Source organism: Pseudopodoces humilis, chromosome 6, assembly GCF_049639895.1.
Source record: "Pseudopodoces humilis isolate 2021_Gansu_Grassland_sample_001 chromosome 6, ASM4963989v1, whole genome shotgun sequence".
Taxonomy (NCBI): Eukaryota; Metazoa; Chordata; class Aves; order Passeriformes; family Paridae; genus Pseudopodoces; species Pseudopodoces humilis.
In genome coordinates this window covers 3126382-3141480 of record NC_142205.1, presented here as the reverse complement: position 1 = coordinate 3141480, position 15099 = coordinate 3126382, and the positions used below count along the sequence as shown (strand labels likewise).

General features: G+C 47.8%; 1 protein-coding gene across 1 annotated transcript in view; it reads left to right on the top strand.

Annotated features, from left to right (window-relative positions):
- ADRA1D (adrenoceptor alpha 1D) overlaps nucleotides 1-15099 on the top strand; it is a 39185-nt gene extending 24086 nt beyond the window's left edge. Inside the window, exon 2 of the mRNA XM_005517935.3 lies at nucleotides 10877-15099. Within this exon, the coding sequence (XP_005517992.1) occupies nucleotides 10877-11445 (569 nt within the window). The 3' untranslated portion in view covers nucleotides 11446-15099. The remainder of the gene's footprint in view (nucleotides 1-10876) is intronic.

The following is a 15099-nucleotide window of genomic DNA, read 5'->3' as shown; positions in this document are numbered from 1 at the left end:
TGTGCGTTTTGCTCGGGGTACAAATTTTTTTTCCCCGAGTTGGGTTGGTCCCAATGAAAAATTGCCTTTTTCCTCTGTGCAGGGCAGATCTGGCCTCACTGTACATAAAATGCCATGTGTTCCCAGCAGGATTCAGCCCTTCCAAGGCCTACCCTGCAGCCAAATCTGATCTACATATTTACGAGCTTGTAAACAGGACAGGGCGGGTGAGTTCACATTCTTAGAAAACCAAGTGCAGAGAAAAGAACTTCTGAGTTGGAAAAAACAAAGAGTAGTCATGGGCCCAACCCAGCAAACACAGTGGTTTTTCCAAGACTTGGATGTCTTGCTTGAAAATCATTCCCCTCCATTCCTTTTCCACAGGATTTCCCCAAGCTTACCTTTTAATTTGGGAAAAAATACACATTCCCAATGTTCCTGAGCAGAGTGGAGGTGGCAGTTTGATAGAAACTTTGATAGAAAAGGCACATTTTATCTTGGAGGTGAGTGGAAGCCGAACTTGTGTTTGCAGAAGCCACCAAAGAACAGCAGCTCCTTGAAAAGGGAAGTTTAAGGGAGGTGTTAAAAGGAGTTGAACAGCAGAAGGCAACTGGAGGTCTCACCACGAAGAACTGCTGTCAACCAATGCAAGGAGTAGTCTGGAACAGTAATTCCCAAACAGTGTTCTCCAGATCTTGACAGTCCATGAAGGCCTGGCAAATGGTTCATGGAAAACTAGAGTATAAGGGAGCCAGCCAGAAAAAAAAGAATAATTGAGGATTAATAGTTTGTCATATCATGGAATGGGTTGGATTGGAAAGGATCTTAAAGGTCTCATTCAAGTCCTGGCCATTAGCAGAGGCACCTCCCATTATCCCAGGTTGCTCCAAGCCCTGTCCAGCCTGGCCTTGGACACTTGCAGAGATCCAGGAGTAGATCCACAGCTTCTCTGAGCAAGTGGTTCCAGAGCCTCCCCACCTTCTGAGCAAAGAATTTCTTCCTGGGAACTCATCTAAATCCCTCCTCTTTCAGTTCAAGAACATTTCCCCTCATCACTGCCCCTGTAAAATCAGTGCCTATGGTTGGATTTTTGCCCATGAGACATTCTACCTATGGTTTATTCCTGCTGAGACGGGAGCAAGTCGGTTTGTCTGTAAATGTTTCCTTTCCCCAGGCTGGTTATCCTGGCTGTGTTTCCCCGAGGTGTGCTCAGGGAAGAGATTCCCAGGCTCGGGCACAGCACGAGCTCAGGATGCTCCGGTTTGGAGAGCGGAGAGCCCCGGGAATGCTCCTCTCTGAGCAAGCTCTGCACTGCCCTGGAGGGAGCTTAGCAACCCCACAAGGCCATTGTGTTCGTTCAGATCCCGAGCCAGATGGAAATTTTCTTTTTAAAGGCTGCCCCGAGCGTGTTTCCTGTGGTGAACCATCCCGGCACGGATCTCAGCCATGCATCAGCACATGGATTCCAGTCTCCTTCCTGCTCAGCCAGCAGGACAAGAGCTCTTGACTGCATGCAGCTCGGTTGCCCTGACTTTTTCCTTCTCTCAGGAGACTCTTTTTTTCTTCGTTTGCATCTGGTAAATTAGAACCTTCCTGATATCTCCCTTTGGGTTTGCCAGACTGGTCAGTCTTTTTTTTTTTTTTTTTTTTTGTTAATTTTTTTTTTTCCTAATTTTATTTATGTCCTTTTGCTGAGTCTCATGATTCTCAGATTTGTTTTAAGATCCCCTCTGGGGCTGGAGTCAGGCTATTACTTGTGAATCAAAGAACAGGCAGTTGGACACACACACGTCTTTCCCAAGCACAAGGAACACTGCAAAAATATTACCTTTAAGGGAGTCTGTACTAAAAGTCAGATGTCAAACGCCTACATCTTTGTCTTCCTTTTAATTTTGTGATTAATTTCAAAGTCCATCTTCCTGCTGACCATGCTTTATTCAGCACCGTCTGTGTCCTGAATCTGCTGCCCAGGCCTTCTTCTTGGAGGATGAACCAAGCAGCTAAAAAGGCTATTCCAGGGCAGAGTTGAAGTGAGTTAATGGGGAGCATGATTTGAGGGTATGGGTTGGAATTAGAGCTCTTCAAGGTCCCTTCCAACCCAAACCATTCTCTGATTCTGTCATGAAAGCATTGCCTTAACAATTTAAAAAATTTATTACAGAGTTTGGTTTGCAGAATCCAGGCCCCAGTGTGATTTCAGAATTTTTCTCCCTTTCCTCTGTCTAGTCCTGTCTGAGTAGAGTCCACAGAGTTCCTGTTAAAAACCAAGGAGGAGGAAAAACTCATGGAGTCACAGAATACCAGGTTAGAAGGGACCTGAAGGACCATCCGGTCCAACTTTTCTTGGCAAAAGCACAATCTGCACAAGATGGTCCAGCATCATGTCCACCTGAATCTTAAAAGTGGAATCCACCACTTCCCTGCGTAAATTATCCTGATGGCTGATTGCTGTCATGTTGAACAATTGAGTGCGATAGGAATATCCCCAGGAATAACTTGCACCCATGACTCCTCATCTTTTCCAGGTGGCTCCTTGTGAAAAGGGAGTCACAATTTCTTTGTAGCTACACAGCGATAAAACCTCCCCCTCAGCTTTTTTCCTCAAGAACTTTGCAAGCTCAGTTCTCTCAGCTTTTCCTCACATGGCAGCTTCCCAGTGCTTGGATCATCTTCCTGACCACTCTCTGGACCTTCTCCAGCCTGGTGGGGACCAAAACTGAGCACAATGCGTGGAGTGGCACAATTCCTTCTTCATCTCTGCTGGTGATGCTCATGTTGATGCAGGTCTTCCTGCAGGGTGGCCCCCACTCCTGAAGTGTCCAGGAATGTCCTCATTCTGTTTGGTATCATCAGGAAAATTCATCAGGACACACCAGATCACTTATGGAGATATTAAACAGCGTTGGGAGCGACACCGATCCCACGGGTGACAGGTTGCCTCTTTGGGAAGAAGCTTTTTACCACCTCTCCCTGGGTACCAGCCCTGTCAGTCCACTTTTCCAGACCAAAGTGTGTCAGTTTCTCCAGGAGACTGTGGAAAACCATGTGGAAAACCGTATGGAAAACCTAGGAGAAATCCAGTCAGATGAGACGCACCACTCAGGGCTTCTTTTGGCGGTACCCACCGTGTGCTGCTGGTAGTTTCTCCTTACAGACCTTGGTATCAACCCCTCTGCAGGCCACGATTTCTGAGTTATTCCTTTGTTTAAAACAGGACTTTCTTCTTTAGAGATCCCTCATGAAAGATGGAATGTGGTGTATTCCTTGCAGGACAAGAAGGTTTTGTGCATGGGACATGCAGGTCTTTGGAAGGAGGATGCTATGGATGAAATCACCTTCTGGGGATTTCCTGATGATGATTTCAGCTGTGAGTCCCTGAATGAAGGGTCAGTGCCCTCCCAAGAAAGATAGTACATTAAAAGATTCAGATTATTTAGCCTGGAAAAGAGAAGGCTTTGGAGGGAACTAATTGTGGCCTTCCAGCAGCTGAAGGGAGCGTATGAGAAAGATGGAGAGAGACTATTCACAAAAACATGTAATGACAGGAAAAGGGAGATGGATTCACATTGAAAGAGCATAAGTTTAAATTAAGTATTTTAAAAAATTATTCCCTGTGAGGGTGGGGAAGCCCTGGCACAGGGTGCCCAGAGAAGCTGTGGCTGCCCTTGGATCCCTGGAAGTGCCCAAGGCCAGGCTGGATTTGGCTTGGAACAACCTGGGCTGATGGAAGGTGTGTGTCCCTGCCCATGGCAGAGGGTTTGGGATGAGATGATCTTTCAGATCCCTTCCAACCCAAACCATTCCCTGATTGTATGATTGAACCTTCTTTGGTCCCCCTCACCTAATCATATCACAAAAGCACATTCCCAATAATATCCAGCAAATTATAAGTTTAGCTACAACTTGATCAGGAATCAAATTAACTAAGAGCAGCTATACTGTAAAAAAAAAAAAAAAAGACAAAAAAAAAAGAAGGGTAAAAAAGATGATTTCAAGCCCCTGAAGCAAGAGTTGTAGAGCAGAGGAGAACAGAGTAAATACTTCACAGGGTCTTGCCCAAAGCCTGTCTTGTGCCCCATGCAGTGTCCCCATGGTCCTAGCATGTAATTCCTGCCTTGTGAAGTTCAGGATGTCTGGCAGAGCAGGGGGTGCAGTGTGGCAGCCCACCAGCCTGGATCTGCAGTGTGGAGCAGAAACTTTGCATTCCGTGCCCTGTGATGTGGCACCAGGGCATCTGGAGGTGGTTAAAGGAGCAGAGTCTGCTGGGGCAATGCTGGGGGGCTGCAAAGTCAATTCCTTATGTTCTTTTGAGGATGGGCTTTGGAGTAAATTGTTCCCTGGACCAAATTCATCTGGAGGGGTCTGGCTGGACCACGCTAAGCAAATTAGCACTTTTCACAATCCTTGAAACTACTTGTGAAGCCTCTGTCAGGGAACGGTGTAGATGAACCTGTGTGGCTTCCCACTTCACCTTCCACTGGTGAATTCTTACCATGATCAAAGTCCTGTCCTGCACAGGGGAGAAACTGGTGCATGGGAAGCTTTGGCACCTTCTCAGAGAGCATCAGACCAGCAGATGATTATGACATTCAGGGTGAAATCCATCAGGAATAACCTTGGATGCCCATGATGTGGTTGTCCATGAGCTAGGAGTCTGAGTCCAGTAATCTGAAAGCTGGTGTGATCCATCTGCCCGGTGACTCGCACTCAGGATGAGATGGATCACTCCACTCTCACCACAAAACCTGCCCTCACTGACTGACAGAGGAGCCCCAGCACCTGCTCAGGTGCCTGCTCTCAGTCAGGTGATTCACACAAGAATTCACACAAGATTCACAGGTGATTCACACAAGAGCCATGCTTTTCAGGAAATTAGATGCCTCATAAATGTCTTCACATCAATTACTCCCACCAGTGGTCCAAATTCTCAGGATTACTCAGAGAAGATCTCCAAAATTTGAGGGGAATAAAGGGCAATTTTGGTCCAAGTCCTACTGATGTGCAGCACCTTAGACAAAAGTTTTGAGGACATCGCTAGGAACATAATCCTAACTGTTGGGAGACAGGTTTGGAGGCCATGAATTTGACAGTGAATGACCAGAACAAGGCTCTGATTCATTATCCTCCTCTTGCTGACACACAGACCACACTCAGACCTCGGATTTGAGATCCTGCTTGAGAGCACTGGTGTTTTTCAGAGCCCTTGACTGGTTTCTCCTCCCTTTGCAATCTCCCCACCACTGCCAAACAAAAGTTTCTCTGATGTCCATCACACCTAAAGCTTCCCTCCCTCCCAACCAGGGCCCACACTCCAGATTTGCACACCCCACCACTTTGGCATGGCCAAGAGCTCTCCAGAAGCATCTTCCCAACCATGATCTGAGACAAAACACTGCCCAGAAGGTCAGCAATGGTCAGGGGAGTGGTGGCTTCTGCCTGCTTCTCGTTGGGCCAGACCAGGAGGCAGAAGTCGGACACACAGGCAGCAGAGAGACACGCAGGCAGCTCTTTGGGGCTTTCATTGGGAAGCTGCTGCTAATCTGTGACATTGTTTATGGGGTTGGCTGGAGGGCTGACAGGCCTGAGGAATTCCACCCGATATCCCAATGCCATCGTCCTCCAGGGAAAATTCCTGAGTGGCTGTGAACATGCTGTCCTCCCCCCCAGGCCAAGCAGCTCTTGGATCCATCCTCGGAGGGCAGTGAACTCCCTGATCACGCCAAGACGTGCCAAGGAGGTGTTAACCCTCTAGGGACCCTGATGTGCCTACAAATACCCAGTGGAGGTGGTTAACAGAGAACGGAGGAGAAGGTCAGGAAAGACCAGACAGAATCTGAGTCCCACACACTGGGAGAAGTCCTTGCTGAAATCCAGCCCGTTCTCCCCCAGCTTGGCAGCTTGCACCAGCGAGGTTGTCCATCATGGGGGCCTGGGAAGGAGCTGGCAAGGAGAGGTGCAAGCTGGGTATTGAGCTGAAAGGGGCAGCTCAGGATTATTTTGGAGCAGATTTAATTAATTTACTTTTTGAGAGTCAGAAAAAAAAGAAGGAAGAGAGTGAGGGGAAATCTAGGTTGGATACAAGGATACAAGGTTTTTGAACATCAGGGTGGGCAGGCCCTGGCACAGGGTGCCCAGAGAAGCTGTGGCTGCCCCTGGATCCCTGGAAGTGTCCAAGGCCAGGTTGGACATTGAGGCTTGGAGCCACCTGGGACAGTGGAAGGTGTGGAATGAAATGGGCTTTATGATCCCTCCCAACCCAAACCATTCCACGATTCTCTGACTTCCTTTGGCCAGGAGGACCCACAGTGAGCAGCTGTGGTACCTCCTATGCCAGGGATTTTTCTCTACCAGCTGCAATTCTTTTGACTTGCTGCTCTGATACCTCCCAAAGCAGTCTTCAGTGCCCTCCTGAACCTTTGAGGCCACATCCAGGAGAAGTTCAGGTGATGGCACACCTGTCCCTACCACCATCTTAATCCTACAAATGGATTTCTGGAGTTTCCTAACTCAGAAACAGAGTGGTTCACACATTGGTAATTTTTTTATATATATATACATATATATATATATATATATATATATATAAAAATATTTTTTTTAACTTTCCATGAGTTTGGCCAATCAATTTTTCCCTCCTGCTTGCAGGGACATCCACAGCTGAGCAACCTGCTGTGAGATGAGCCATGTCCCCTTCTTATCTGTTCACCTGCCACCTCCTGTGGGAGGTTTCACCTTCCCTCTCCTGTGATGACACCTGTAAGATCCAGCTCTCCAAAAACTCTTTTTATTTTTGCCAGCCCTTTCCTGATACAAAGCCCACACCAAGCCACAGCAACTCCTTTATCAGTGTTGAACAGTCCTGCTGGTCCTTGCATTTCCAAGCTGTGGCAGCACTGGGACTTGACTTTGTCCCTTTGTTTTGCCCACCTTCTGCCATGTCTGCAGCATTCCTGCACCATGGAATATTCAGGACATGCTGCAAAGCAGGGACCTGTTAGAACAAAGATGCCCTTGCCAACCAAGCCTGCTCATGAATTCTGGCTGTACACTGGGAGCCAGGGCCAGAATTTTGATTGGACTGGCTCCATTTGCATTGGTGCATTTGTCTTTTTTTTCCTTCTTGTTTTGCTCTGTTTTTTTGAGCGCTGAACACTGGGACCAGCAACGCTCTGAACAATCCAAGTGATATCACCTTCCAGTGAGTCATGGGGAGGGCAGGGTGGAGAAGGGCAGGCAAGGAAAGATCATGGGATTGTGTTAGCTCAAACAGCCTAAAAAAAAAGAGATATGTGTTTGGATACATGGAGGGCAGATTGCATCTGCTGCCACCCATCACTGAGTTTTGGGAAGCATGCCATGGCTCTGGAGATTTTTACCTGCCTGGTTTTCCCCAAATATGAACAGGGTGATTAATTAGTAGGGTAATTAATTAGGTTAATTAACAAGTTAATTAACAAGTAGTTAATTTTTTCTTAAAAAAAAATGCTATGAGCACATACTTTATTGGCTCGACTTTTGCATCATCAAAAAAATTGAAGTTCAGTCTTCAAACCATGTTTAGTCTGTAGCTTCAGTCACTTTGCAAGGTGCAAACAGGCTTTTCCTGAGCTCACCTGCACCTTTCTTAATTTCTGAAGATAATTATTTAGGTTTACAACAGGACATACAGCCCTTGCCCTGAGCTAGCTCTGTCAGATTCAGATTTTGCAAGATGTGGGATGATCTTTAATAAAATGATGGAAGGAATAGAGTCCCCATACGGACTGTTGAGACCCCAGCATTATTATTATTATTATAAATTCTGATGGATGTCCCTAAGGTGGGTGTCACCATCTCCTCCTCCCTCACCCCATGAGGTGTTGAGCTGGGCTCAACAGGGCTGATTTTGAGTTTAAACAAGACCAGGTTTCTGTTGGATGGTGGCACAGATCCTACAGAAATAATTTCCTGTTCTTTGATGTTGCCCTGTACTCATCTTAATGCTTTTGGGGCCGGATGACCAAAAATTGCTCTTACACCAAGATAACAGACTGAAGTGCTGGTGCACCACTCTTGTCTTGCTATTCCTGATATTTTACTCACATTCTCTATTTCTGGGCTTTGGACACATCCTTCTGTGTTTCCTGAGCTCTTCAAGTGTCCACCACTCAGTACTGACTTTCACTTATTTATATAGAAAATGTTACAAAGCCCAGCCCAAAAACCCTCAAAGTGCTGTTGCATATTCGAGTATGTGAAAACAAGAGCTGATTTATTCGATTTTTTACGCATTCCCTAAAAAAGACCACTCAAATCCTCTAATGTGCAGCCTCCCAGTGCCCATCAGAGGATTCTGATGCTCCAGCATGTGCAGAGGAGCTGTTCTGGGGACTCCCTGCCCAGCTCTGTTCATCCCAGGGCCAGGAAATGAGGAAACTCTGGATGCACTCAGGACACGTCCCTTCCAAGGGGCACGCTTATTTGCATGGCAATGAGGATGGTAATGGGCCCCTTGTCTTCATATGTACACAAGGTTCTCACTGGGTAAAAACCAGCCAGAGTTGAAATTCAGAGAATTCAGAGCTTCTTTTCCTTTTCAATTTGTGTTTTCTATCTGGATGCAAAAGACAAAGCACGTAGTACAGAAACTGCATTGTGCCCTGAACTGCTAAACACCAGATAGAAGTTATTATTTTAGCAGCCATCAGGCTGTTTAGGCAAGCACCAATCCCCTAAGTAGCCTGGCTCAAGCAGTAATTACCAGTTGAATTTAAAAAGAGACCCTTCTTTTATTTGCTTTGTTACCATAGCTTTTTGTTTTCTTTTCCTCTCTCTTGAAGCTAAAAAATGCTCCATAGAGCTGCAGCTCCTCTGAGAACCCAGAGCACGCTGCAAGCAGGGTTCACAGCAACACTGTGAAGAGGTCATGGTCATTAACCCTTTCTCTGTGGGGAAACTGAGGCAGGAAACCTCTCCCTGACAAGGGAAGAAGCAGGATTACGTGTTTGATGAAGTCCATCATCTTCCTAGGTCCCATTTCCTGACACACCCATGGTTTCTGCAGGTCCAGGGGGGTGGGCTGGGGACACTGTGAAAAAGGGGGATGGTCAAAGCCATGGTGGGATGAAGACTGGAGATGTTATGGAAGGCAAAGGGGGATGGCCCCAGCACCACTGGGGTGGCTCAAAGCTTCTGGCTGTCACTCAGGGAGGTGTTTCTGATGGGGTTAAAATCAAAACTGGTGATTCCAGCAGCCCAGAGCCAACCTGTAAATCTCAGCACCACCCCCAAGAGAATAAAGTCCTTTAACCTAAAAGAACCAAGGTGAGGTCATTGCCTCACCAAACTGAGCCCTGTGTTAAGGGAGCTGACAGGGAAGATGGAGAGAGAGAATTTATGAGGGCATGGAGAGACAGGACAAGGGGGAATGGCTTCAGACTGCCAGAGGGCAGGGATAGATGGGATATTGGGCAGGAATTGTTCCCTGTGAGGGTCTGAAGCCCTGGCACAGGGTGCCCAGAGAAGCTGTGGCTGCCCCTGGATCCCTGGAAGTGTCCAAGGCCAGGCTGGATTTGGCTTGGAGCAACCTGGAATAGTGGAAGGTGTCCCTGCCCATGGCAGGGGGTTCAGGATGAGATGATCTTTCAGGTCCCTCCCGACCCAAACCTTTCCATGATTCCATGATCATCGATTGCTCCATTCAAAGCCACTGGCTGCACCACCAGGAGCTGCTCATGAAGCTGCAAATGCCTTCCTTTCCAGGAAGGCCCTGAGTCTTCCCAGCACAGCGATGTCATTCCTGCTCACTGTCCTCATCCCATGCACTGAGAGCCAGCCTGAGCTCCTGCCTGCCTTGGGTGGGCCTCCAGCAGATATTTCAGCTGCTTTGCCTGCCCAGCCACCACAAAATGCTGGGATCTCTCCATCTTCTCCCACATATCTGTGATGGAGCTGCCCACGTACCTAATGTTGAGTCTGGCTGAAATTTCTCCGCTTTTTAGGGATGGGTGTATGAAAGTTTTGCTGGAACCTGTTCTCTGAGTTTCCTGGTGGATGGTTTTCCTCCAGCAAACAGCCCAGGGAGCTTTTCTGTATTGTCAGTCACGAATTTCTGGCTCCTGGCACCTGTTTTACTGTTTTGACACCAAGCTTAAGAGCGCAGGGGAAAATAATAATGATATCTGGAGTTAATGTTATTTACTTAAATACAAATTAACGCTCAGTCACATGGTGGCGTGATTTGTCATCTGGAGCTAAAATTAAAAGAAATTAAGGCTGAGTCAGAAAGTTATTTCAGATCCAAGTGGGGAATGCTGTTCTGAGGTCATGTGGGAGCAACACTGACATCTTCTGGCTCAAAAAAAATTATATATATCTCCTGTTTTTCACCAAGAAAACCACTGGGAAACTGCAAAAACCTGAGGAGGGACTGGGTGTACAAAAGTGTTTTAAAGTATCAAGGAGAAGCTTTGGGGCAGTGGATGCTATCTGAGCCCACTTTAACAGCTCCCCTTAGCATGACCACAGAATCTGAACAGAGGTTGTGTGACACTGGTGACCCAAAGTACACAAGGGGAGGAGGTGAAGGGGTGTTGTTCTTCTCTCAGTGAAGGTGGCAGGGCTGTGGCCATACTTTCATGCTGAAGTCTCTAAGTCTGGAGGCAGTAAATTACCTGAAAGTCACATTCCACTAGGCTGGGTTGCTCCAAGCCCCATCCAACCTGGCCTTGGACACTTACAGGGGTAAGGAGACACAGTTTCTCTGGGAAAACATGTTCCAGGGTCTCACCACCACCACACCATCAGCCTTTTCTACACATCTCACCTCCTCCAGAGTGGACTGACCACCACCCGTATCACCTCACTCTGCCACACCCTTCCACTTCCTCTAACCACGTTCCTTTCAATCTCTCCCAAGGTTCTTTCTTCCCATCCCTGAAGCCCTCCGAAATCGTCTTCAAGATCATCTTCTGGCTGGGGTACTTCAACAGCTGCGTGAACCCCATCATCTACCCGTGCTCCAGCAAGGAGTTCAAACGCGCGTTCATCCGGCTGCTCAAGTGCCAGTGCCAGCGGCGGCGACGGCCCATCTGGAGGGTCTACGACCACCACTGGAGAGGGGCCTCCATCAACAGCTCAGTGCAGGACTCAGAGACAGACCTAAGGCCCAGGATTAACACCCTGAACAGCTCCTTCATATTTAACTCCTCCTTCCAGGAGAGAGCCAGTAAGAGGCGAACGCTCAGCTTCAAGGGCTGGAAAATGCTCACCCCTTTCCAGAAACCAGCATCCACCCAGCTGAAGGAGAAGATGAACAGCCTTTCTAACAAAATCCGGGGTGGCTCCAGCAAAGGGGGGGTGACAGCCACCTACAAAACAGAGGTGGAGTCTGTCTCGATCGGGATCCCTCATGATTTCACAGAAACCATCGACTACCAAACCCATGACTTAACAGACTGCTGTGGGCTGAGAGAAACAGATATTTGAAGCCTCTGGGGCAGCTGTCGATGGTTTCTTTAGAGGCATCCAGCAGAAGCATGGAGGGATACCAGCTGTGGGTCTGTCAGGCAGGCTGGAAGCAGCAATCAGGTATTAAATGCAGTTGCCCAAAGGTTATCCAAGCATCCCCCACATGGAGCTCAGCCCCTTCTGTGGGATTATGGGTTCCTCAAGTTAGAGCCAATGGCATATCCCATTCTACAGCCACAGCAGGAGGAGAAGGTGTGGATATGACCTTAGGGCTGGAGCTGTCTCCTCTGGTGGGTGGTTGTCTTTGGCTTTGGAAGAAACTGTGCAATTAAGGGAAACCAGGATGTCTCCTTTGCCTTAAAAACACCACACTGAAATCTAACGGAAAGATTGAATCCCGAAAGTTGCCAACCCTGCCTTAGTACACGTGGCCATGTTTCCATCCCGAGGCAGCACCCAGGAGGACTCTGCCAAGCAGTAGCTGGCAGCTGGTCCTTCATGTGGGTGGGTTGGGAGCTTGTAGGTCCTGAGCAGGACATCCAGACGAGGCCTTGGCTTTGGAGGGAGAGCAGGCTGGGGTATTCCCAAGCAAGGTGGAGGGATCCCGGCTCTCAGCCATCATCTCTGCAGTGGCCACAGCTTTGGCCCTTCCACATCACCTGGTTTCAGGCCAGAGGAGTATTCCAGATGTGTGCACTGTTGACAAGGGGTGTGCAGGTCTCTCTCCTCTAATTCCATCCCGTGAAGCATTTCGCATTTCACTTTCCAGTGAAACACTTGCAACCCACCTTGCTTTAGTGAACATCCATCTGTGACACACAGAGAAATCAGCTCCTTCTGGTGTCAGTCATCCCCAAACTTTCCTGTCCCCTTCTTTGCTCTTGATGTTTTTTCTCAGAAAATGCAGGATAAAAAATGCATCCCAGGGGCTTCTCTCAGGACAGAAGGAAATGGCCTCAGGTTGTGTCAGGGAAGATCTAGGCTGGATATGAGGAAGAATTTCTTCACTCAGAGGGTGGTCAGGCACTGGACCAGGCTTCCCAGGGCAGTGGAGGAGTCACCATCCCTGCAAGTGTTCAAAAGATATGTGAATGTGGCACTTGAGGAGATGTTTAATGGTGAGTGGGGTGGTGCTGGGTTAATGGTTGGATTCCATGATCCAAGAAGTCTTTTCCAAGCTTAATGATCCTGTGATTCCATAATGCAGGTCCTCAGCCAGCCTGCTGTGGCTCAGGAAAGGTGGGATGGCTGAGTTCGGAAGTTTGCATTTCTGCTGCCCATAGAGTCCAAGCTGAAGTGGAGCTGAGCTTCTCAGGAAGAGAGATCTTCTCCCCAGTCAGGGTCACACTCATGATCCTTCTCCCAGGGAACCTCCCACATGCTTGACACACCAAACTTTTGGTGGCTGCCAACAATAGCCTTGGTTGTGTCAAAAGCAGTGACAACTAAAGTGGGTTTTTCCCTGCTCACAGCCCCAGAGTGTGAGCACCCCTCAGGAGGGCACCACGGCCTCCTCCAGGAAACTCAAGGAGCTGAAGCCATGGCAAGCCCCCCTTGACAAGGCAGCTCAGGAAATGGTCACCCAAACTCTACTTGGCCTTGGACTGCAGGCACTGGTTTGAAAATTCAGAGTGGTTTAATCAAATTTTAGAAAAGGAGCCCCAAGGAGCGACCATCAGGTTAGGCCATGAGCAGGATGTAGGTGACGGAGGCAGAGGACGGATCTGAGGTGAAGTGCCCCAAGCCAGGGAACTAAAGAACAGGAATGTGAAGTCCTGAGGGGTGGAAACGTGTCCTGGGTGGAAACTGCTCCACATCAGCACTGCCCCTCAAACCCATGAGGAGCCTTTCATGGAAGTGCCTGCAGCACATCCAGCTCATCCCACTAAGGGTGGCTGCCGAAGGAAGATGAAAGGCTCCCAGGCGCAGCGAGGAGAATGTCACCTTTCTTTCTGATGTTCTGATTTGCTTTAAAGGAAAACAAAGCAGGAGGGAAGTTGGACTTTTTTATTGTTTTACTCTTTTGTGCAGTGCGTATTGAGACAAGAGATCTGGAGCTGGCCCTGTCTCAATACCCTTTACTTGATGCAGGACAAACTGGATCAATTATTGCACAAATACCAGCAGATTTTGTCCAGATATTTTCCTCCCAGCAGCAAATCCCAGCACTTGCACTGAACTCAGACTCACAACCACCTGCGTTTTCTCCAGCATCTGCTAAACCAGGCTGAGGTTGCCAGCTACCAAAGCAGGGAACTTCTGTGGGGAAATATGGCTTTTATCCCCTGTTTGTTTGGCTTTGGAGGGAAATGAGACCTTACAGTGATGATGGGGTGACACAGAAAGTCATTTTGAAGTGTGAGAAGTGCAGCTGCCACGGGTTTCCTGGGTGGTTTTGGGATCCCAATGGAAGGCACTGGCCGTGTGGCAGGGAAAGGAGCAGGGAGAGGACAGTCCATGAGTGCATCTGTGACCAGACAGACAGACAGACAGACAGACATCAGATCTGTGTTTATATAAATGTGTCACTCCCAAAATAACAGGCATTCTCCTGCAAAAGGGCAAGCATCCCTCTATAAATGAAGATTTAGCAAATGCTGGCAAGCAGTGCATTCCTATAAATGAGCTGGTATTGCTGCTTATGCTGCTCCCTGATCTTTTCAATATATATATATTATTTTTTCTCCAGTATTGAAATATTTATATTTACAGCCTCCAGCCCCTTGAAAGCTTTTCAAGAAGGAAAAAAGGATTAGTCTGGAGGTCTGCTGCCTCTCCACCCCAAGTCTTTACAGACCTACAAGGGAGAAAATAAAGTCTGTTTAAGCACACACATGACACACACACATAAATGCCCGAATTCTGGCTCACTGTGTTTGATCTGGCCTCAAGAGATGCCCTGGAAGGTGCTGGAGGAAAGCCTTGAGCTCTGCTGTGCTGCACTCAGGCGAAATATTTGGTTTTCACCCTGTTTTCATTTGGCATCTTGCACCAGAAGCAGAGCCAGGACTGGACTCTGAGGCTGCTCGTGCAGAGCTTCATTTAGAGGAGACAGGGCTGGCTTTGCTGGGCAGGGAGGAAGGAAAATCTTGTATGGAATATGACCTGAGTGTCTGGAATTGAGCATTTCTCCTTGAAATATTTCCAAGTTTGGAAAAACAGGCTCAGACTTTCGGGAGGTAAATTCAGTCTGATCCCACAGATTTCCCTGGATCCTCAAGGGTGTCACCAGCTGTGGGAATGGCCCTGCTCCAGCAGATTTTCCAGGCAGGCCATTTCCCAAAGCACCTGCACCTCAGTTATCCATCAGACCCCACCTCAGTGCACTGGCTCCATGTCACAATTGCATTTTCAGACCTTGCTGCTTCAAGGAACCAAGAGTTGAGGGTGGAAAATGAATTTTTGTGTCACTGAACTCTCCCAAGTCCACGAGGGAAGGAAGGTCCCTGTCAGCCTGAGCTGGGCTGCAGCTGGGTTGCATTACTATTGTTTACAGTGTGTATATAAGTGTACATTTTCTTTAGCAGAACGTTGGAATTTTTTATGTATAGATTTTTATTTTTCATCCCCAGATGTATTTATTAGCCGGAGTATTTCTGTTTTGTGTTTCAGGTTCTGCCAGATTGATGTAAGCTCTATGAAACAGAATGCACATATTTTTGTTTGTTTGTA